We start from the raw sequence: 23,773 nt of genomic DNA, 5'->3' as shown, positions 1-23,773 counted from the left end.
ATTAGTGTTAAAATATTTCTGGCGGCACGGAAAAAATCTTCGGCCGTTTCAGCTCTCAATCGACCTCATCGGTCCCCTTCGTTTTGCTACCGATAAACTCAGCAGTAATTCCAATCAATCTTGAAGAATTTTAGTTGCTCTTACATTAGCGACGGCTGAGAAGAAATTGCAATAGCAATCAAAGGGGTGACGCATAGAAGGAGAAAGTTGGCACAGAACACCGATGCCCAAACGTACTTTCCTAACAGAAAACCGTTGACGCCGTAAAAGATGATTTTTGGAGTCTGTTCACAACTGTTTGTTTACTTAGTGTTCTGGACGCGCGAGTGAGCGAGGACAAAGCGGGTTTTTACGAGCACGCACAAGGGTTTAGGGGTGACAGGCTGGCCGGAGGAATGAGAAGATGTTTTTTCCTGCTTTGTCCTCGCTCAAAAATCATCTTTTACGGCGGCAACGGTTTTCTGTTAGGAAAGTACGTTTGGGCAGCGGTGTTCTGTGCCAACTTTCTCCTTCTATGCTTCACCCCCGAGCCTCTTCCGCATGCACATGAGATGAAGAAAATAATATTAATAATAATAATAATAATAATAATAATAATAATAATAATATTTTTTTTTTAATTTTACGGGGCTTTTACGGGACCTTAAGCTGGTTGATGAGGTCCCCCTTGGTACTCCAAGATACAACCCAAGCCATTGTATGAAGCTCATGATATTCAAGCGTTTTGGGATATTCCCGTCTTTGCAGAGCATAACGAGGTGAGGGCAAACCAGGTGGATGCGAAGATAGTTAACCTTTGGGGAAAGATAGCGAGTACCATCGAGATGAGCTGTGCAAGGGTCGAGAATCGTGGCAAGAAAGATGGAGAGAAAGCACTCAAGTATGGACCGCTTCGATGGGAGCTGAAAGCACAGTACAAGGGTTATAAGATCAACCAATACAATGTGATCATAGATGTGCTGGGAGGCTGGAGTGTGGACATGGAAAAATCCCTCAGGGTGCTCCTAGGTTCTAGGTGCAGAAAAATTTTAAGACTAATGCAGAGATCGGTCATAGTACGCTCTACATCGCTCGGACATTCAAGGTTGCTGCCTAATTGACTTTAAGACTGTAGTAACCGGCTACCAGTCTTTCTAGCAAATGTTAGGACGTTGTTTTTAAATTAGTTTTTTTACACAGAGGCATACGAGCCGGTTTCAATTAATGTTGTTAGGTTTCTACTATTTTGCACTTAGTATATTATAGAAAGTTATAATCCCTGAAGGAGCATAGGTTACGTTAATAGCTCAGCATCTAGAAGTACAATACTGCTATATGAATTTATAAAGCGCATTTTCTATTGGCAGATTCAAATGCGCTTTACAAGCAAGAGATCTATGGGTGAAATCGGACATCAGCATATATAATAATAATACTAATAATACTAATAATAATAATGATAATAATAATAATAATAACTTATTGGGAAAAACAAAATAACAGCAATAAATACATGGACAGTGGCGGCATTCAAACTAGAGCAGGAATACTACAATGGAAAGAGAGTGAGTTGAAAAACGTGGATAGGAAATCAAGGAAAACAATGACAATGTATGGAGCATTACATCCAAGGAGCGATGTGGATAGATTTTAAATTAAGAGGAAAGAGGGAGATAGAGTGTGATTTCCCGCAGAAAAAAATGCGGTTTGACAAATGCAACGCTTTCCTCCAAGGAAACTTGCCCGAACATTTCCGTCCCCAAAGGACGCCTTTCCTCCCCACCTTCACCCCGACAGCCTGTAAGGGCGGGCGGACAAGCGTACACGACATCCTAACCAAAATTTTTCGAATCCATATATTTCCCAAAATTTCTTGCCCATGGTGCTCCGCTGGCGCGCTTCGCGCGCCTGACCTCAGCTATATTCAACGATCCAAATATAAAAACCGATATTGTTCCAATTTCATGGTATTTCAAGGTAACGTGGAAGAAATCACGTAGATATTAAAAAGATGACGACGAAAAGTTGTCTTCTAATTAATGTTCCGGTTCCTGTCTTGCTATCATATTTTCAAATCCTTTCCATAGTTATGTAAATTGCTTTTCAATTGATGGCGTATCAAATAAACGTAGATGGAAATTGAAAATAAACGCTGTTGGTTGTTGCTCATCCTTTCCTTGCATCTTTCACTTTTTTACCTACTTAATAATTATATGTAGAACAATATGAAGACATCACAATGTGCAGCACATATTAATTGGAAAACACCTTATATATAATTAACTTCAATCCATATTATTTTAGACGGGGCAGATGCAGTGAAAACTATTACTAGTAATAATAATAATGAACTTTACTTAGAGTGGTTTTCAATTGAGTGTCAATAGTAATTAGCGAGTTGCTTTGGTTTACAATTACTTCACTCAGTGGTTAAAGTTCTCGCGCCATTTTTTCTACCTATCAGAAGTGAAACCAAAACCAAAACCAATCGTGGCTTGCGAGAGCACATTTTCCCGCGGTTTGTGTCAGCTACGTGGTATTACTTCAAGTTTTGATTGGTTTACTGGATTGTCTCCGCCCTTTTTGATTGCCCAAAGTTTGGTTTTTTCGACATTATGCATGACCTCATCTCACACGAGTTCCCACAGGTCAGTGGTAGAGCATCCGAAGTAGTACGCGGAAGGTCGCGAGGTCGACTCCTAAAAAGGAGCACTCGGATTTTTTTCCGAGTATCCCCGAGTCATCATCGAGAGATAAAAAGATATCTTCCTTTGATTCACCGGGTTTAACATATAACATCCCTTGCAGTACATTGTCGGATACCGTACATTTTCGACCAAGTTTAAAATGGCCAAAGTCCACTAAGTCTCAGAGGCAAAGTATCCAAAATAGTAATGAGAAGGTCGTTGGTCGTTCGTATTTGACTTGCTCTTGGAAATCTGGACTACAATCTCTGTATTCCAGTCGGACAAAGAAGAAAGCTTTACCATTTGCACATTTTAACAGCTGTTCATCATCCTTGGTCATGCAAATACAAGCCATGCTTTGTTGAAGTCATTTTTTTGCCTCGCATGCAGAACCCTGCTTAGAAGAGAAATAGCTTTAATTTGTTCGCACGGCTACGGAGGAATGCTTTAACTGCATGTCTGAATTATTTTCAATACTTCATCCATTGACAGGAATATACATGCATAGGGGACGTTTCTTCTAACCCACTCTGTCCACGTTCGTTTCTTCTGCCGCAAAAAAATTGCATCCTCGGCTGACACGGTCTGCAATACCGTACCTTTGCATGAACTTTCACACTTGATTAACTACTGTTTGCTATTTTGATCAATGTTGTTCTAACAAAGCCGCATTGAACAATTTTAATGACATGTATTACTCTTACAACATAAAGAAAGGATTACAACGGTCTTTGGCTTGAAAGGCAAAATCAATTTGCTGAGTGCATTCCGTTTGAGCAAAGCGTTCATTAGTAAGTCTGTCACTGTCGTCTTTACGTAAGCATCCACAGGCGGAAGCGTTTTAGGGATATGTCGTTGTTATACACTCACACTTCGGCCAAATAACTAACTTTTAGGTACGACTAATGACTGATCATTTCCTCGACGGTAAATACTCAAAGAAGAGAATGAGAGTAGATTGAGATGATAATTCGGGCTTTGAATTGTCTTGAAGCATCATGAAATAAGCTAGTCTTCAACATGTACTCGACACCGAATTAATTGACATTTCTGTCTATTATCTTTACGTTCTTACCTGCCCTTGGAAGAAAGATTACAATGAAAAGGACTTGGCCGACACTAAAAATGCTATGCTTTCTCATGATCCAAGTAGTTGCAACGCGTCACTTTAGTGTGTTGCAAATTATTCAAATTTAATCTGGCTTTGGAAGAGGTCAAGCGATAAGACACTCATTATTTAATCAGTTTGAGCCCTGAGAGTGAGACTTAATATATTTCACTGTTTCTAAAACCAGACGATTTTACTCATTAATGAGGAGTGCCTAAGAGATGCATGGGTTAAATATATAATTTATATTCGGAGACTGGACGGGAGTAGTGCCAGGCTAGCCGCGCAGAACATATCCTTGTCAATCCTTGGGCCCCTTCTTTAAAATCTCGAATAGATGTAGTTTCAATGTGAACCGTTCCCTCTCGGCTCTTCCATCGACACTGATGATAAATGCAAGGGGATCGAAGTGTTTTGTATGCGAAACATGCTCTTTAAGACCAAATAGGGAAACGGTTATATCGACCAGAATTCTTTGCATTTTTAGCAAATTATGAGCGACTACTCATTATCTTCAGCTATTTTCACGGCATCAAGTTTACTAGCACAATCTATCAAGGCCCAGTTACATTTCCGGCTGGGCGCACGCTACATACGCGTGGACGGGTAAATTCGATTATAACTGATTGGTCAACTGCTCATTTACTATTTGCCCGAGGGTGAGTGGTTACGACGACAGCACTGCTACGTGCACAGGGAAAGAAAGCTGCAATAATGACCGACCAGTCTACTGCCGAAAATGCTGATTACTTTTTGGTATCTTCGTTAAAAAAAGGGCTCTGAAGGGTCATCGGCGAAGCGATTTTCTAAGTAAAACCTAGCTCGACGAATTCATGAGCAAGAGACATTCAAAGAGGACAAAGGATGTCACAAACCACAAGCTGTTTTGGTTATGTTATAAAACAAATAGTAAACGGTTCAGCGCGTACTATTAAAACAATAAAGTGTTTATGTCTCGGAACTATCGGCTGATAGTTGCCCCGCGGAAATTTGATGTTCTTAAAACAAATATGCTAGTTTTAAGAACATCAAATTTCCAAGGGGCAACTCTCAGACCGATAGTTCCGAGACATAAACACTCTATTGTCTTTATTGTTCACCACTAAATTTTCTTCCGCGCGCCAGCTCAAAAATCATGTTGAATTATTTTCAACTTTATTAGACGAAAGCCGTGTCAGCTAATGTAAAATTTGAAAAAGAAAACAAACAAAAACCCTCTTAATACAATTTCGATTGTTTATTTTCCATAAGGCCGCTTGTTTACAGAGGTATTTTCACGGACGAGTACTATCAATCCGGGTATTTTCCTCGGACGGGCACTATGGGCTGATAGTGTTTCTCCGCGGACGAACACTATCGCGTCACGTGATCAATTTAAACCAATAAGAATCGGAGAAAATTTAGTGGTGAACTATAACGAGTTATAGTTGCACTTGGTAGGCTTGTTAAGCAATCAAGAGGCTAGAGTCCACTCGGCTATGGCTACTAAAACAATTAGACTACTCGTTCTCGTTTATATGAGTCAAATAGGCAACTCGGGGCTACGCTTCTCGTTGACTACTGACCCAAGGCCGGAAGACTCGAACTCGTAGTCTAATTGTTAAATAGTTCTTATACATGGATTTATAGCCCATTGTTTGCAGCTACATGTAATCGTACTAAAGTCTGTTTCGCCTGGTGTATTTCAATCTAAAAATCACAAAGGTTCTTCCTTTTCTAACTGTGACAAGTATTTATCATGAACTTGGTTGATACACTCTTCATCCAAAGTCTGCTTCTCTTTCTTCGTAAAGCTTTGTCCATTTGATTGACTCTGACAAAACGGTTTGTGTGCACAACTCTCTGTTTATTCCAAAACATATGGTTTGTGAATAACCAGTTTAAGGAAAGCCAAAGCGTCCCCTTCGGCTCTACGTGCATTCTCCTCCAACAAGGGTATTATTATAGTTTGGTTATAGAATATGAAAATCATTTTCTTTTACAACGCGAAATTGCACCTTCAATTACACAATTTGACTCCTCCTCCTTTTCCATGTGTTGTTTTTAGAAAATTTTCAGCGAATCAGAGTCTTCGATGCTATTAGGCAGTCTTAGTCCAGGAGTTTGCTCTTAAGTGAGAAACAAGAATTTTGAAGTCGAAACTATTACCATTTGAACTAATGGAGATTTCTAAGTGGAAATCAAATGTGAAATAATGAATTGCTCGTTTGTGAAATGACGGGACAAGGGCAAACTCGGAGAAAAAATAACCAGGTTCCAAACAGGACTGCCGGTATCTAAGGAGACACGTATAAATGAGCTCGTTTTAAAAACGTCCTTTGTACTCAGTGCTAAGACTGAAATACGAAATAGTGACATATTCACAAGCATATTATGTCAAGTTTTAAGCTTTAAGCCTGGTGAATGAAATGACTATTATTCTGTCACGCATGTTCCCTCTCCTTCAACTCTCGCGCTTTGTCAGCATTTAAATGAAACACTCTTCGCGATCTTACGGTGGCTCACATGTACACCAGTTTCAACAATTCAGTTGGAGGTGATGTCTTTCTTGAAGGAAGAGCTCTACAACACTGTTTAGCAGAATGGCAAATAAAACAACAATAGTTTCTTAACAAGATGTAATAGGTCACCATGGCAACAAAATGGCCATCTGAAAGCGCCCTACATGTTGTCTTAAAACACTAACTTAACAACGAACTCGGTGACCGCCAATTTCTATTTTTGGAAAGTATTTAACAGGCTTATATAAAACTACCTTTAAAAGAGCAAATTCAAAGCCATCTTAAAATTTCCCAGCTGTGAAGGTGGCTATGAATCCGCTCCAGATATATATATATATATATATATATATATATATATATATACATATATACATAAATTGAAAGATTAAAGAGGACGCATCGATTCTCTGTTACTCTGAGTTTCGCGCCTAAGCGCTCGTCAGACAGAACTTTATTCAACTAAGATCATACCTTCTTATATACAAATTAGATAAGTAGCTAATTAATTCATTAATGTGATGATCTGATCTATGTGTGAAATAACGATTTTCGAGAGCTATTGTTGGCGGCTTGTGAAATTTGCTAAGTAAAACTTATTCTCGTGGCGGCATTTAGAAATGAGTTCTGTTCTTTTGTTTAACAAAGACTGCTTCTTGGCTCTAATTAAATAAAGTTTTTCTGTCAGGCACAAGTGGCACCGCTTGCTTTTGTTGCTGTAGGCCGGGGCGGTCGCTAAAATACTCCAGTTAATTGTAAAATTGGTGTTGCTGTCTTTGAGTGTCCAGATATGTTTTGATAGTTCCGTGCTGTTTGAATAGTTTCTGTTCCGAAAGGAAAGTTTATGCTGCGTGTAACGTTGTTTAAAAGTTCCTTCTGTTAAAAAGCACAACAGAAAAATCCTCCAACCAAGCAAGACACCCTCCACGGAAAGCAACTGTAACTGCAGGAAGAAAAACGACTGCCCTCTGAAAAACAACTGTCTGACCTCAAGCGTCGTCTACAACGCCAACGTAACAACAGAAAGCGACCCCATCGGAAAGAACTACATTGGACTAACAGAAGGAACTTTTAAACAACGTTACACGCAGCATAAACTCTCCTTTCGGAACAGAAACTAGTCAAACAGCACGGAACTATCAAAACATATCTGGACACTCAAAGACAGCAACACCAATTTTACAATTAACTGGAGTATTTTAGCGACCGCCCCGGCCTACAGCAACAAAAGCAAGCGGTGCCACTTGTGCCTGACAGAAAAACTTTATTTAATTAGAGCCAAGAAGCAGTCTTTGTTAAACAAAAGAACAGAACTCATTTCTAAATGCCGCCACGAGAATAAGTTTTACTTAGCAAATTTCACAAGCCGCCAACAATAGCTCTCGAAAATCGTTATTTCACACATAGATCAGATCATCACATTAATGAATTAATTAGCTACTTATCTAATTTGTATATAAGAAGGTATGATCTTAGTTGAATAAAGTTCTGTCTGACGAGCGCTTAGGCGCGAAACTCAGAGTAACAGAGAATCGATGCGTCCTCTTTAATCTTTCAATTTATGTATACTTAGCTCTGCTACCACAGCATTGAGCACTTTACGCCAAGGTTGACTCGACCTCCACATTTATATATATATATATATATATATATATATATATATATATATATATATATATATATATATATATATATATATATATATAGAACGTTAAGGGAAACTCAACACTGGACAACTTCTGGGGAAAACTGCAATTGCCCTGAGCGGGATTTGAACCCACGTCCCCCTGATCACTAGTCGGGTGTGATGACCACTACACTATCAGGACAACCATGTTGGCAACATGGCTGATATATCATTTAATGTGTGGCATTTACATGGGACTCCCTAATGGGCCAGTTTTTCTATGTGATGACGCTGGATCAACATGTGATTCACAGGCGGACAAGGGTAATTAATTTAAAGAGTCAGTTAAGTAGATCCCTTGAGCCAACAGCGTATCACCCACAGGAGGATCGCAAATGGATTCACAGTCCAAGTTTAAGAGAAATTGAGAGAAAGTTAGAGTCGATAACAGATAAAGTGTTTTTCCACTGCACTTTATCTGTTATCGACTGGTTCAAGAAAATCGACAACAAGAAACAGCACAGCTTCATCTGCTTTGACATTGTGGAGTTTTATCCATCGATCAGTGAGGAGTTGTTGAATAAAGCGTTGGAATTTGCATCTGCTTACGACAACATCACGGCAGAGGAAAGGAATATTGTCATCCAAGCTAAAAAATCCCTTCTCACTCACAAGCAGCAGTCATGGGAAAAGAAAAGTGCCAGCATCTTCGACGTCACAATGGCCAGCTTTGACGGCGCTGAAACGTGCGAGCTTGTAGGCTGCTTTTTGCTATCACTGCTCAAGACCAAGTGTGGGGGCAAGATAGGCTTGTATAGGGACGACGGCCTAGCGGTCTCAAACGCCAAGCCCAGAGAGAACGAAAGGACCAAGAATGACATTTGCCTTGTATTCAAGGAGCATGGCCTCAATATAACGATCGAAGTTAACAAAAAAATTGTAGACTTTCAGGACGTCACGCTTGATCTCAACGACAGCACCTATAGGCCCTATACTAAACCTAACGCCAGCCTTCTATACGTCAACAAAGAAAGCAGCCACCCCCCCTCCGTCGTGAAAAATATTCCAGCAGGGATCAATAGACGCCTATCGTCCATTTCGTCGGATGAAAGATCTTTCGACCGTGAAGCACCACCCTACCAAAAAGTTCTGGACGAGAGTGGTTATAATTACAGACTGAAATTTTACCCCCCCAGGACCGGCCCCAGAAGAACCCGAGAACGCAACATCCTCTGGTTCAACCCCCCATTTAGTAAGAGTGTTAGCACCAACATCGGGAAGAAATTCTTAGCACTCGTGGACAGGTGTTTTCCTCGGGGCCACACCCTGAACAAGATTTTCAACCGGAATACTATTAAAATCAGTTATAGCTGTATGAGCAATGTTAAGCAACTAATCGACAGCCACAACAAGCGACTATTGGCGGCCTATAGCCCCTCCCTGGAGAGCGCTAAAACCAAGCTCTGTAATTGCCGTAAAAAGGGCGGTCAATGCCTGACTTCTGGTGTAGTTTATCAGGCAAAGATTAGAAGAAAGGACAATGACAAATTTGAAACATACCTAGGCCTGACGGCAGATGACTTTAAGACACGTTACAGAAATCATAAAACATCTTTCGAACATAAGAGCTATAGAAATTCAACTGAACGCAGCAAACACGTATGGTCGCTAAAAGATAACAACATAGAGCATGAAATTACATGGCAAATTGTTTGCCGTGCTAAACCGTACAGCAGTTCAACTAAACGTTGTAATTTATGCTTGAGCGAGAAATTTGTCATTATCTGTGAACCGGAGCGATGTACATTGAACAAAAGAAACGAGTTAGTATCATCATGCAGGCACCGAGCGAAGGCGCTACAACAGAACAATTAGCTTAGCACCCTAACACCAACATGTATGTAGATTTACGTAGTGTTTGGGGTATAAAAATAAGTGCGCAGCAGCGTGAATAAAACTCCTGAAGAGTGAGGCTTCAAGCCTTACGAAACAGGCCTGTAGGGCAATTACCGTGTGGCCATGTTTTAATTCTCACAGCCCTCTATAGTTACGCTCTACCTTGTATTGAGTATATATATATACTTTTGATCTAAACTTATAATCACCTTCCAGAAGTTTAAACTGGAGGTCACCGCCAATACCATAAAAAGCTAGATACGGAAAAATGAACCCCACTATGAGCTTTTCTTATGCAGAATTGCAGTAAGGAACAATTACTTTAGCATGGCAGCCTATTGTGCATCCGTGGAGACCCAGGGGTAGATAGGTGGGCAAGGAGAAGTCAAAAGGATTAGTTAGCAAGAACGAAAGAGACATCTCTCTTCGGGGATGCTTAATATCTATTGCGTGATGTTGAACAAAAAATGAAAGTCTTTACATAGTTTTAGATTATACAGACTCATTTACTTCTGGTACTAATCACGAAGGAATGAACAATCATGGCGAAGCGCGAGAAAATCATTCTCAGGTGCTTTGTTTCCATTCAAATTGGTTGAGAAGGTGACGCAAGATGTTTTGGGCTAATCACAGCCCGGGCTTAACAATTGCTCATGCATACATGTACGTAAGAATAATTCAGAATTAATATTCGCCGAAGGCGAGGTGAATATCGGTGAATAAAAACCGAGACGAGGTCGAAGTTTTTATTCATCGATATTCACCGAGTCTGAGTTGAATAATTGTTTTAGTGTAATTAAATAGGTGATTATTTGAAAAATATGCATTTTCTTTAAAGAACTAATTTCTTCAAAACGGCTTGCAGCCATATTGAAAAACCGCTTAGGCGATTACCGCGTAATAACCACCTCAACGGCATCCAATCAGCACAGAGAGTTGTCAATAATCACCTATGTAATTATACTAAGAAGCGATATCCAAACACTAACAACTTGATTGCATTATCAACATTGCGCTACAAAGCAAGTAGCCATAAAAAAAGCAAGAATGAAATCGCTTTTGGCTTTAGAAAAAATGAGGAAATGAGTTAAACAGATCGAGCAATACTTTCCTATAAAGAAAGAGTGCTCGTTTCTGCAGTAATGTAAGAACAAAAAAAACTATTTGAAAAAATGTAACTGGTTAGTTCCACTGTCCGATGAAAGCTTCAACCAACAAACAATATGGTTATTTTCCTAAATAAAAAATCTAAAACACTATTATCATATTCCATGCACTGTGTCTGAAAAATGAACAAACGAGATAAGTTTCGTGAATAAGAGAAGAACGCAGCCAGGCCGAGTAGAGATTCAATCCACAAAACTTTCTAAAACATCAAGTCTTCCACATTTTCGTAGAGTTTCTTGTCGTAGTCTTTCATATTGAGGAGCCTCTGTGAAAAGACGGAAAAAGATTGGATTTGATTTGATTTTATTTGATTTGAGTTAATTTGTTGATTTTAGTTTACGGTCTCCCCAATTAGTGCTCCAGCGCTAAAAGGCTATACACTTCAATAAAGTTCTTACCCTTTCCTTTCCTTTCTTTGGATACACAACAACGACAATGTAATTGGGGAAGGAGGTGAGGGGCGCAGAGTATCCCTTACGAGTTTCTGTTTTATTGGTAAATGAACCACATTTTTGGTATCTATATACATAAGATAATTCGAATCTAATTCGACAACCCTAAAATTTTCCTCAGTCAGTCTGTTTTGTTAGTGATAGATACAGTTCGTCATTTTAAATGACCATGCAGATCTCTCAGTCATGTTGAATCTCATTCTATATCTATAAAATTGCTGATTTTGATTTTATCATTAGTTGTCACACTTATTGTTTGTTTGTCATTATTACTAAGTTACTTATCTCGCTTGTATAAATTTAATTAAACGATTATATTAAAGAATACGGCGTCCAGTAAATAATTGCAAGCAATGCGCTTGTTTCTCATGTTTGTTACCGCTGACTGCGTTTTGTTCTTCATAAAGCTGAGATGGGCAAAGAAAAAAATATTTACGACATTGGTCAAATAAAATGAATGACCATTCCGTAAAATATAGAAAACTTATTACTTTCTCGTAAGGGACAGAGTATATGATTCGGCTCTTGTCATTATCATCATCACCATCAACATCATAGACGTCGTTATTATTATTTCTGAGCCACAATATAATTCACCTAACCGTGGCTAAAGATTTAATTTTCCTATTGCAATTTACAGTGTGGTTTTTTTTTTGTTCCTAATATACTTCCTCATTTATCGATTGCTACTCAAGGTCAAGTGGAATTCAAGTGATTATTTTCTCGGAAAAGACGTTTCAAATAAATACTTCAAGAAGGTTTCGACTCGGGACCTCCTGATTCATGGCCATACGAAAACAAGTTTTCCGAAAACTGCAGGATGCGTTTTTATAATGATTGTATATAATGGTTATATTGTTTGATTCGAAACACACCTTATCTAGCTAATTTCGTGTATTTCTCCCAGTAGTGCTAAAGAAAAGTATAAACTTTTTTTTTTTTTTTTTGGGAAATAATACAGCAAGACATTTGTAAAGCACCCTTTTCCGGTTTTGATTCGAATCAATGCGGATTTCAACTCCACGTCAACTCGCAGTTTGAACTATGGTTTGAATGCAGATTTTGAAATGTGCACTTGAACTAAATGTGAAACGCAAGTGTAAGATAACGTTCGGTAACAGAGGATAAACAAAAGAGTAAACATCCTCATACAAAGCACAACACTGAAACAGATGAAGACAGACAAAACAACTAAGTTCATTTTTATATATTGTGTTTTTGTTGGTTGTTTCCCTTACGAATTATTCATTGCCACGTTTTCATCATTCTGAATGTTGTCTTCAGAAATTACCCAAATTACCTTGTGTTGGTTTTCCATCAGTTTAAGCTCGCGTCGAAGCTGTTCAAACGTTGGGCGATCGTGGGGTTCCTGTTGCCAGCAGTTAAGCATGAGTTGGTACCTGTAGAAATAGTAATAGTCATTATCATTACCCGAGTATTCACAACGACGTTCGTTTTTCGCAAGATATAAAGAGGTCTACATTTACTCGGAAAAGGTAGAATTATTTGTAAGAACATAGCAATCAGTCCCTGAGATAAAGACCATATAAAAGTGACACAATGTCAGCAAATAATTAAAAGAGCTCCAGGAGCATGTTTTATCGGTACAAACAATAGATCAACACACCCTGCACGTGCATTTTACATTTTGGTACATTTCTTTGCCTTTATCGTCATGGTAATAGGGAGCTTAAGAAACAAAGACGGCGACGGCGACGGCGACGGCGACAACCACGCCACAAAAGAGAGATGTCATTGGTTAAAAGACCATAAATAGCCGTGTGGCACGTGCAGCACGGACTTTAGCATATATCTTTGCGGTACTCTGCATAACGACGATGTGAAATCACCAAAGTGGAGGTTTTGACGACAACGTGAGCGTGCAACAGGAAATCTTTCATTCTTTATTTTCACTCTGAAGAACCGCTCATACCATTTTTGTTTTTTAGGGTACTTCGCCCACATTGTAGGACGTAATCGCTAATGACTTATTATAGAGCAAAGTTATATTTTGAGGTGACGTCGTGAAATGAGCAAATTAAGGTTATGTGGAGGACATGAGCACTTCACAACAAATTTTCATTTTTTTTTCCCCCAAACCCTCCACAACGTTCACACCATTTATGTTCAAAAACGATTTGAACACACTCTCCATGCGCAACTCCTTGGAATAGTCGTTATTGCTTAAGCTCCGAATTCGAACTCGTCATTAACATTGTGATAACCTTGTTACCATCATCATTTTCACGATGGTGGCCATCACTGCAATTATTGTCAGGATCATAATCGTAATTATTGTGAAAAGGAGGATAAGGAGTTTATTTGGTTCTGAACATCAAATCGTAAAATACACCGAGAAATCTTACAGAGTTTCCGCTACATGATTTGGTTTTGGCATCCGGTAGCCCTCATTGAGTAACTCCATAATCCTTCGCCCGTTTATCCCCGGATAGGGTGATCCACCTTAAAGAGAAACAACATATACCTTTCAGGATTGAAAGTATCTCAACCGTGCAAGAAAATTGTCATTCCAAAACGATTGAAAAGCATGCGAGACCTACCAATAGTGAAGATCTCGTAAAGTACCACTCCAAAACTCCAGCTGCATTATAAAAGATGTCAGTTAATAAAAGAGTTCATGTACTTAGTCCTCACCTCTTCTCAGGCTGTGATGCCAAAAAACGCTGGAAAAACGCTGACGTGATTCAGCCATAGCGTTTTATTGGTTAAGAAAGTCACGTGACTGAACATTGGGTTACACAACCTAAGGCCAGTAAAAAATAAACCACACCGATTGCTACTTACACGTCACTCTTGGTTGTATAACGACCATGCATAAGAGCTTCGAAAGCTGTCCACTTCACCGGGATTCGCCCCTGCAGAATAACCCAGACCCGATGACATTTAAGTTGAAAGGATTCACAGGGAAACTGGTTTAAAGTTCTTTTTGAATTCATAGTCTTTTAATCACTTCATATGTTAATCTTACAATCCTAGACAAAATTTTTAGAACGATGAAGTTAAAGCGCCAGTTGGTTCCATCATTGCTCAGAGTGATAGAGTGGCACTTGACAGACCGCTATGATGGGAATATTGTAAAATATAACTAAAGGTACCTTTAATTACACCGAATTTTGCGTGCATTATTGAAGGTATCAAAACAATTTTTCACCACGATTGTTAGTTAGGAAGATCAAAACAACAACTTTCAAGTTTTTGTTTTGGTGATCCCAAAATGAAAATTTTAAAGAAATCCTTTCTCCAATAAGGCGAATTCCGTGGTGAAAGTCCTTCTGGTAAAGCATGTAGTCGTTGCCCTTTTCTCGGCTGATTATCTTGACATTTATTACAGCTGGTCTTTTTAAATATTTAAGGGTAATCTTCTTTTTTGTTTTTTTGCAAGACGTCAGTTCTAATAGGTTTTATGAAGGGCTATGGATTCGTACCTTTGACTTCTTTTCATAAACATTTTCCACATGAACGTCCCTGGCCATTCCAAAGTCTGTCACTTTGCATGTTTCTCCTTCTCCGACCAAAACATTTCGAGCAGCGAGGTCTCGGTGAATGATCTATCAACAAAATACCTAATTTAAATATTAAATGTTTATTTAAACTAAGACGACGGAAGGATTCGGTTCAACCTCAATTTTTTATTAAAGTTTAAAAAAAAAAGATCTGCTGCTTTTTAATGACTTATAAATTGAACTTGTTATAATTTCTGAGGTAGAAAAAACAAACCGCACCGAAACTAGTTTTAGATTTTGAATATACCTCCAAATTCAGGGGTTTCCGAATTACTTACCATTGTTTTGCAAGCGACCAATCAAAAACATAGTTCAAGTCCATTATCTCAGAGTCTTTCCGGGCGCTCACTCCCTGACCAAAAAGCCTGAGGACTGGGTACGCGATTGACGGAGTTCGCAGAACTCACATGTCCTTTGGTCAGCGTGTCTTGGCGCTGATCAAAAGATTCGTGGGCTCTGGGAACGAGAGTGACGGAGTTTTCACAGTCCAAAGTTCAAAATATATTCATTTTCATCCATTTACCTTATTTTAAAGAGCTTTCAAAATGATGAAAAATGGTGTTTTCTATTTTGGAATTCTTTCCTTCTTTCCAGAGATATTCAAAATGATGACGTCACAAACATAGCAAATGACTATAATGAATCCCAAAATTGAGAATATCTCCAAAAATATTGGAGTCTGGCACCAGTAATGTACATCAGATAAGGCACAAAGTGACATCCATTAAGATGTTTCCATGGCAACAGACTCGTTCTAGTCCCTCTCTGCAATGAACCAAATATCTTGGATTTTGAACAGATAAGTACAGGCAGATGGTCACACTTGAAACCCATGCTGCCCATAATGCTTTTCATCTCTGTATAAGCTTACCAAGAATGAATAGGTCTTATTACGACAATAAGCGACAAAATCAATCCTGCGTTAAATAGGCCCGGCAGCTAAAATGGTTGCCATGACAACAGCATGTAAGGTACCATTTAGCCACATGATTGATTTAGATTACTTCTGCCAAGTTTAGCAACACGCATCCAATATTTTCGGAGATATTCTCAATTTTGTGATCTCTTACAGCCATTTGCAATGTTTGTGACTTGAATATCTCTTGAAGGATAGATAGTATACCAAAATAGTAAATACCATTCGTCATCATTTGAGAGGTCTTTAAAATAAGAAAAATATATTCTTTACTTCATAAGCACTTTAAAATGGTCGAGCTGCGTTGCACAATCTCATGGTCATGAGCTTGTGGTTTCAGGCCCGTTCAAATCTTATTTTCCCAGGATTTCCTTGGCAACTGCTTAAGATAGTTTCTCAATTCCGAAGATCGTTCTGGCTCAAAGTCTTCACTGTCTGCAGTTCAAAAGGTAAGACTGTCATATATCGCACTTCCATTACTTACATTTCTTGAACACAAGTAACTCATGCCATCTGCTATTTGCCCGGAGATCTTCATCAACTGCAATGAACTAAGATTTGTTTCCGGTTTAACATCCGGGTTCTTGAAGTAAGTGTCATGTAATCCGCGGCTCTTTCTCAGGTAGCCCAGGAGATCACCATACGGGACATATTCGATGATAACAAGTATGGGATCTTAAAGGTAAAGATAAACAAAAGAATTAACAAAGTCCAAATGCTACCCTCAAGGTGCTTCAGTGTCTATGGAATAATGTTCATAATGTTGACCATGGATCTATACCACGATAAAATGCACGATATTTCATTGAAATTGTCGGAGAGCTAGGGGGACACTTCGTGACGCTTATCAAAATGGTCAGGCATCTAATTGCGTCACATTTCTGGACATTTTTGGGAAGGCTGCCAACGTGATGAAAGTGGACATTTTATAAGATATATCTGAAGGGGAAGAAGAAGAAGAAGAAGAAGTATAAATCACTGTTACCAGATATAGTGACGCATCCCAGTAACTTGATAACATGTGGATGAGGCTTCAGCGTCTTCATCACTTCAAGTTCTGACAGTAAGTCCTTCTTTTCCATCTCTTGAGCGTTTGCTGCGCGTTTCAAAGAAGACGAATGGTATATTTGAATAGGTGCAACAGGACAGTTGTCTGATTTTTCATGTAAACGTCAGGCCTTATTTAGCAAGTTTGTGCTCCTTGATGAAGAACTGCTTCTCCAAATTATATCTAGACCTAGGACAAATATGCCAACCTAACATGGAAAGATATCCCTTCAACCCAGCGCCCGTCTGGTTGAGGGATGCCCTTGGTTGTTGAGTCACCTTTTCAGTCTTTCAATTGTCCTGATTTTAGAAGGTCGATCAGGTGTATCGAAAGACAGAACTTACTGAAACCCAGTCAGCTTTCTGGCGAATTAAGTAAGGAGGGATTAAGTATAAATGGCACCTTTAAGCATCTTTATAGCTACGGCTATTGTTCCTTCAATCCATGGTAGTTGTGAAGCTCTTCCTTGTGCAACTTGTCCAAATGATCCCTGGCCAATCATTTTGTCAATAACTACGCTTTGTCTTGAAACTTCCCAGGATCGAGTGTCAGGATGGAGCGGAGCATATTCATGTATTTCTGAGTAAAGCGATGTTTCATTCATCTTTCTCTCTGAATCTGTTACTTCTCTCAACTCCATGTAGTGGGGTTGGGAAATTGTATTAATGCCGATGTCATTGTCCCGTTCAATTTCTATGCCTATGTTCTGTGATGTAAAAGAACGCGATCTTAGTCAGTGATTGCTAAAACACCATATACATCAATGCTGTTGACATTTTGAATTTCAAGATCATCTTCAGCAAGGTGAGATAAATACAAGAAAATTTTGAATGCCGTGGCATTCTGCAGTTAAGATGATAATTCAAATAGACGACTCAAACTGTCCTTAGACCGTTAGTGGAAGGCACATCACTGTCATCCGTCAAGATTTACGAAGTAACCACTCAGAAAACCCCAATTTAATATTTATTTGCGGCAGTATTCAATACAAACACCGGAAGGCTAAGCGTTTTAATATCAATGCTAAACCCTAAGTATTCCAGATCTGTAGTAAACACCAGAACGTTGAGTTCTTTCTGAACTGAATGTCTATCTTCTCAGTTCTGTAAACCCAGGCCGACGTCCGTAACCCATCAGTTTGCGGTAATAGGGACGTTTAGATCGGAGGACGACGACGACTACGACTGCGATTTTTCCGTTCTGAGCGTGTGCTTTTCGAAAAATGTCGGCCTCCAAACCTTATGCGCATGCTCAGTACGGAAAACTCGTACTCGTAGTCGCCCTCGACCTCCGATCAAAAGGTCCCTCTATCTTTTTTTTTAGGACGGCTATGGCTAGATTTTTGTGGGAAAAACTCAAGCTTAAGCAAGGAAGACGACGACGGCTTTGAGAACGCCTCAAACCAATAGGTCTAATGAAAAAAACAAAAACTCTGCGCACCCTGCACCTGCGTTTTACATTTGTGTACATTACTATGCCTTCTCGTCCTCACAACGACGTGAACTCGCCAGATTTGAGGCTATGTGGAGGTCGTGAGCACCTGATGATAACTTTTCGATTTTCTCTCTAAACATTATATCCACACCTTTCTCACCAATTTGATTTCTGGAGTATTGACACTCGCTTTTGATTCCGAGCGACTTGGAGTAACTGCAAAAATATTACACTAACGGGGAATAATATTTTTAGACAACGTTTTCGTAGCCGTCGTCGTCCTCCTGGCTTAAATTCACTATTGTGTTTCTTGCACGATCGATGATCTTTCATTGAGCACGAGTAATCTTTCGTGTGGGTTACATGGTTACAGCCCAATCAGAGGCGTTGTGGCCATCAGGCCTAATCTGATTGGCCAGAATTTGGAGGGACCCGTATTCTAAATTTCGATAATACAGTTACTGATGATAAGCCAAAACCAGATGAGAGAGATCGACACATCCAGGTTATGGGCTTTTGAACGAGGCTTTTCCTTTCGTGTAATCACTCCCGTAAGAGTTGGGAATAAGTTATGGGTAAGACGCAAAGAAATTCGCCTGACGTTTCGATTCAAGTTTCTAATCGGTTAATCATTAGATCACGAAGCCACTTTGTCCCTACGTAACCGCCAAGGGTTTAACAAGTTTTTTTTGTTTGTTTGTTTGTGTTTTTTTTTTTTTTAAAGCTATTTGCTTCATGAACTTACAGAATGGGAAGCTTGTATATCTGCAAGTGCTTCTGCTCGTCTAAAAGAAAAATATGCAATCACCACTTAATCATACCATTCTTGCGTAACAGTGCTCCAGATACAATAGCAGTAAAATGCAATGGCTATTGCTATTGAAGCACTATTCCAAATTCTATTGCTATATTCTTTTCCTTTAAGGTTACGACTTACAATGCTTGTTGTGGTTTTATAAAAAGATTAAAGTACACATTGCTTAGACCTATAAAATGCCAATAAAATAAATAATTAAACTCATTACTCTATTTTGATTGCACAGCGATGCAAGCTAAAATTTTAAAATGGATGTTACACAAAAGGGTTCAGTCGAAAAAATTAGGGAGAGATAAGTCAGAGTTTTCCAAACCAAAAAAAAACAAAGGAACAAGAGAACAAAAACGACAGCTAGAGCAGTCAGGTAAGGAAAATCTAGAAACTATGGAAAATAATTCATGTACGGAGAGACTGTGACGTTTACATTCTTATCCGTAAAGAATCTATTTGCGAGTGGTGGAAGCTGAATTCTTCAGTCTTTAAAACTAAAAACTAAACGTAAGGAGAGTAAGTGAAGGTGAAGAACAGATAGTTTAGTCCCTGGCAACCCACAAATAGCCACCTATGGACTTAAACAGGTGACACTATACGACATTACTCTTCCACAGGGACAACCATGATCGTGATCTAAGTCTGTACTTCACCAAGAAATCAATGACATCTTACCGATTTTCTCTTCCATCTACACAGAAGCAAAGACAAAAAAGACAAACAAAATAGGTTAAATATAACGTTTATGCAGCCAGTTTCAGTGCTGTTTGTTATGTGAAAATCGTTGAGGTTTCATGAGTTCAGAATTATACTCATCAATTTTCTAGTAGTAACTTTGAATCCAAAATCGCTAGTAAAAACGTTTTCTCCCTTGTGCCAGTATCGTGTGATGAATTTAACAATTGCTACGACGGCGACGTCGCCAAAAACGTCACCTTAAACTGTAACTTTGCACCATTTAAAGTACAGTTTTACGCCATTTCACCACTTCTACCTCGTACAATATGATGGTACGAGGTGCCCTCAGAGTGAAAATTTAGAATGACAGATTCTCTGTTGAATGCTCACGTTCTTGTCAAAACTTGGAATTTGATGATATGACGTCGGTCAACGTAAAATGCAGACTGCAGACCAGGGGTAAAATGCAGGCTGAGCTTATCATTGCAACTGTCGCAAAAGCCCAAACCCTTTAGAAATGCTAACAGTTAAGCCTAAATATTGTTTTAGGCCTAATTAGGCCTAACGTTGGCATTTCTAAGGGGTTTGGGCTTTTTCAACAGTTACATTATAACCTCAGTCTGCATTTTACCCTTGGTCTGCAGTCTGCATTTTACACTGACCGGATATCATGTCGTCTTTACACAGATTAGCGCAGAAAGATGTGCTAAAAGTGTCTGGCACGTGCAGCACGATTATTCTTCCTACTTCGTTGTTTTGAGGTGTTCTCGTTGACGACCGCCTCGTCGATCTAAACAAGTCCCTATGAACTAAACCAAGCAATGATAGTAACGGAATAAAAGAGCAATCTTTGAATTTGTGTGAAGCGGTGGCATATCCTACATCTATAGGACATATGCTTCAGGTAAGGACTGTTGGGTAGAAAAAAGCGGGAAAGAATCTGTACGAAAAAGAAGTGTGGATGGTCAAAGATTTTATAGCTGATTTTCTTGTATTTCGCGAAGTGAAGAGGTTTTGAAACTCTTAAAAAACGAGAAAAGTCTAGATTAAAGTCTGTGCTTTATAAGATGGTCAATTCAAATTTGGAGGGAAGAACGACTCCCCCAAACGTTACAAGGCTAAAAGGTTTGCGTTGACTTACGTCTCTTTCGCTTCATAATGGTGTAAGCGACAACTGAAACCAGTATCAGTACCAAGAATCCAATGACTAATGCATAAATTAAGTCTTTGTTGTCGTTTTCTTCAGGTGGAGAAGGAGCCTCTGCTGACGAAAAGACATGAATTTATGACTTCTCTTTCCATCTCCCTACTAGATTAGCTTTCTAGTTATTTTCTAGTGGGTGAGAGGGTGGGTGGGAGGGAGGGGTCATTGTACCTTACTTAAGGTGTTCTATTAATTTTATGGCACTGTATTTACGTGTGATGCAAATAAACTATTTTGTTTTTGTTTTGTTTTTTCTTTTTTGTTTTTTTGTCTTCTTTTCCATTCATAAGGTATTGGTAATCTTTCGCTTAGGGAAGGGTGGGTGCATCTCAATTGTAACAAGAAATGCTATTCTTTTCAAGGCAATAATGTTTCAGCAGACAATTCTTTGACATTTTGATCCCTTCAATTTTAAATACCATCTTTGTGACCACTTAGTGTCATCTTGCCCCTTTCGATGATTTCCAGAATGGCTGAATCAAGATCGCGGCTGCTAAGCATTTGATTCGTGAAGTCCCGTTCAGCAACTAACCTGGAATAAATCCATCAATCTTAGACTGACCGACATCAAGATCACCAAGTTTGTTATCCTTCAAAGACTCTTTTATCAGCTCTTCTATAGCGCCTTTCGCAACACTTCTATTGAATATGAGTTCCACATCTGCAATCACACTGCCGCTCCTAAAAACACAAGAGCCCAAGGAAAGGATTATTTTCAACACACATATGACGCCGATTCTGGGAATCGAACCCGGGCCACACTGGTGGGAGGCGAGTGCACTCATAACTGCGCTATCCCAGAATTAACAATAAAACAAAAGATAATCGAGGACTTGGGTAGAGGCAAGTGTACTCTGCGAGCAGCGTCTCTTTCGATCTTCCTAGATAAGTCGGGAAGAGGAAAGTAGACTCTGCCAGCCGGCTCGATATTTCGTGTTGAGCATGCGTTAAAATTCAAACGTATTCGGGAGTCAGTCACGCGTGACTAGTAACCGCAAAAACCACAAAACCAAAACAAACAGTAGGGATATTTTCGAACAACTCTGGCAAACACACGACAATCAAGGAATCATTTCCTTCTAAACTCAAGATAGTTCAAGTGTTTAAATTGCCATTTCAATTTTTACTGAAAATCAAAACGGCTGCCGTATTTGCAAAAAGGTCTATAGATGGTCTTCACCTGACGTCACGGCAGAATGATGGTGCACAGAACAAAAGAGAAAAAAAGTCTTGCGAATTTGACTCTATTTTAATGCAAGACATGAGCAATAATTTGTTCCAGGTGATCTGGTGACGTAATTCGGAGGACTGGGGAGAAACATTTAAACCCGGTATCCCAGAACCGCACGCGGCCTTATTTTTTAATTCAACATGGCAAAGGCGAGGTTAGATCTCGTCGGGTCTACTTGAATGTTCATTCAGTAACAGGAAATGTGGTAGACACGGAATAATCTGTTGAGTTTTGGCGATGGAAGGTACTGCAGGGAGTTTGGAAACAACACCTAAGGCCGGGCGCGGTTGTGGGATACGGTGTTAAAATTTTTCTTCCGAGTCCTCCAAATTACGTCAGCAGATCACCTGGTTATTGTTTTGTGCACCAACATGGCCGACGCATCACGTGATTGAAAAGCATCTATTAAAGCAAGCGCTGTTTCCATGCAAGGGACATTGTTCTTGATGGCTTTACATTTCTCCACATGTGTTTCACTGTTACCGACCTTAACTTTTTCACAATGACGTCACGCAAACCAGTACCATTCATTTCAGTTTTGATCTAAAAAACATAAAGATAACAAAACAATGCTCAGTGAAGTACGGTGAACGATAAGGGTCCTTATGAATGACCCTTATCGGGCAACGTATTGAAGACCTCTGTTGTTTAGATACCTTACTTGTAGTAAAATTCGCGCAGCACTAGAATTAGCGCAGCGCTGGGTGCACAAATTTAAGTACTGCCATAATTATAATCAGTGCGAAAAGCTTTTTGGTGTAATATGAGACACTCATTGTTAGTTACGCAAATCAGATAATTTATCAATTAACTCATATACACATTTGATGTACGTTTTAAGTTGTCCTAGTAACATTAAAAATCAAAAATGTCTTCATCCTTGATTTTGCTTACATTTCATAATTTTGAAGGCATTTGTTACGGGCCACCTGATCACTTTTTGATCAAGTATTGACAAATATTGTAGTGTATATATTTGATGATAAAAAACACTCATTATAAATGCGTTAATTGTTAATAGCTCTATTAAACCTCTACTGACTCTGATTAAACAAACCAAAAAGAACGAACAAGGAAAATCACTTGCGCGAATTTAAAGTTGCGAGAATTTAAAGCTGAGCGAAAATGAGTAAAACGCGAATTTCGCCATAATACTTTTACTCTTTGTTTGTCCCCCCAGATTTTGCATAAGCATTGTTTCCAGGCTCTCTTGGGACTTTCAATGGTCCCAAGAGAAAACAAAAACAATGCGTATGCAAAATTTGGGAGGACAAACAAAGAGTGTTATGGTATTTTCCGAAGTGGCCTATACAAGTAAGGTAGGTCCAGAAATGCACCTAATTAGATGCACGTGGATTTCAATAAGCGTCACAAAGTGTCCCCTTGCTCTTCTCCCCAACCTCAATATAATACGGGAAACCGTATTAGAGGATTAGTTTGATAGCTATATACCTATACGCTACATGTCATGTCTACAAATATAAGGAAGCTCAAGATGACTTGCTGGACAGCTCAC

The 23,773-nt window shown here is 39.2% G+C and overlaps 2 protein-coding genes and 1 non-coding gene across 5 annotated transcripts in view; all 3 read right to left on the bottom strand.

The window, feature by feature from the left end:
* Positions 1 to 3,851, bottom strand: part of LOC137982331 (fibroblast growth factor receptor 3-like) — a 75,124-nt gene extending 71,273 nt beyond the window's left edge. For both annotated transcript variants that reach the window (XM_068829410.1, XM_068829411.1), the window contains exon 1: positions 3,742 to 3,851. In XM_068829410.1, coding sequence (XP_068685511.1) covers positions 3,742 to 3,808 — 67 coding nt within the window. In that variant the 5' untranslated portion in view covers positions 3,809 to 3,851. The remainder of the gene's footprint in view (positions 1 to 3,741) is intronic.
* A 4,177-nt stretch (positions 3,852 to 8,028) lies between these two features.
* On the bottom strand, positions 8,029 to 8,101 carry Trnat-agu (transfer RNA threonine (anticodon AGU)). Its single transcript has one exon. It is a non-coding gene; the product is annotated as a tRNA-Thr (tRNA).
* A 2,176-nt stretch (positions 8,102 to 10,277) lies between these two features.
* Positions 10,278 to 23,773, bottom strand: part of LOC137982332 (uncharacterized) — a 115,562-nt gene continuing 102,066 nt past the window's right edge. The window contains exons 16-29 of one of the 2 annotated variants that reach the window (XM_068829414.1): positions 22,745 to 22,800; positions 21,559 to 21,707; positions 20,964 to 21,086; positions 19,820 to 19,835; positions 19,082 to 19,121; positions 17,305 to 17,608; positions 16,840 to 16,950; positions 16,339 to 16,529; positions 14,861 to 14,983; positions 14,220 to 14,290; positions 13,976 to 14,016; positions 13,781 to 13,877; positions 12,715 to 12,814; positions 10,278 to 11,227 (exon numbers count right to left, since the gene is read on the bottom strand). In XM_068829414.1, coding sequence (XP_068685515.1) covers positions 11,162 to 11,227; positions 12,715 to 12,814; positions 13,781 to 13,877; positions 13,976 to 14,016; positions 14,220 to 14,290; positions 14,861 to 14,983; positions 16,339 to 16,529; positions 16,840 to 16,950; positions 17,305 to 17,608; positions 19,082 to 19,121; positions 19,820 to 19,835; positions 20,964 to 21,086; positions 21,559 to 21,707; positions 22,745 to 22,800 — 1,488 coding nt within the window. In that variant the 3' untranslated portion in view covers positions 10,278 to 11,161. The remainder of the gene's footprint in view (positions 11,228 to 12,714; positions 12,815 to 13,780; positions 13,878 to 13,975; positions 14,017 to 14,219; positions 14,291 to 14,860; positions 14,984 to 16,338; positions 16,530 to 16,839; positions 16,951 to 17,304; positions 17,609 to 19,081; positions 19,122 to 19,819; positions 19,836 to 20,963; positions 21,087 to 21,558; positions 21,708 to 22,744; positions 22,801 to 23,773) is intronic. The other variant, XM_068829415.1, reaches the window with a different exon arrangement.

The sequence above is a fragment of the Montipora foliosa genome, chromosome 13, assembly GCF_036669935.1.
Source record: "Montipora foliosa isolate CH-2021 chromosome 13, ASM3666993v2, whole genome shotgun sequence".
Lineage (NCBI taxonomy): Eukaryota > Metazoa > Cnidaria > Anthozoa > Scleractinia > Acroporidae > Montipora > Montipora foliosa.
The sequence above is the reverse complement of the archived record's forward strand: the minus strand, read 5'-3'. Positions and strand labels throughout refer to the sequence as shown.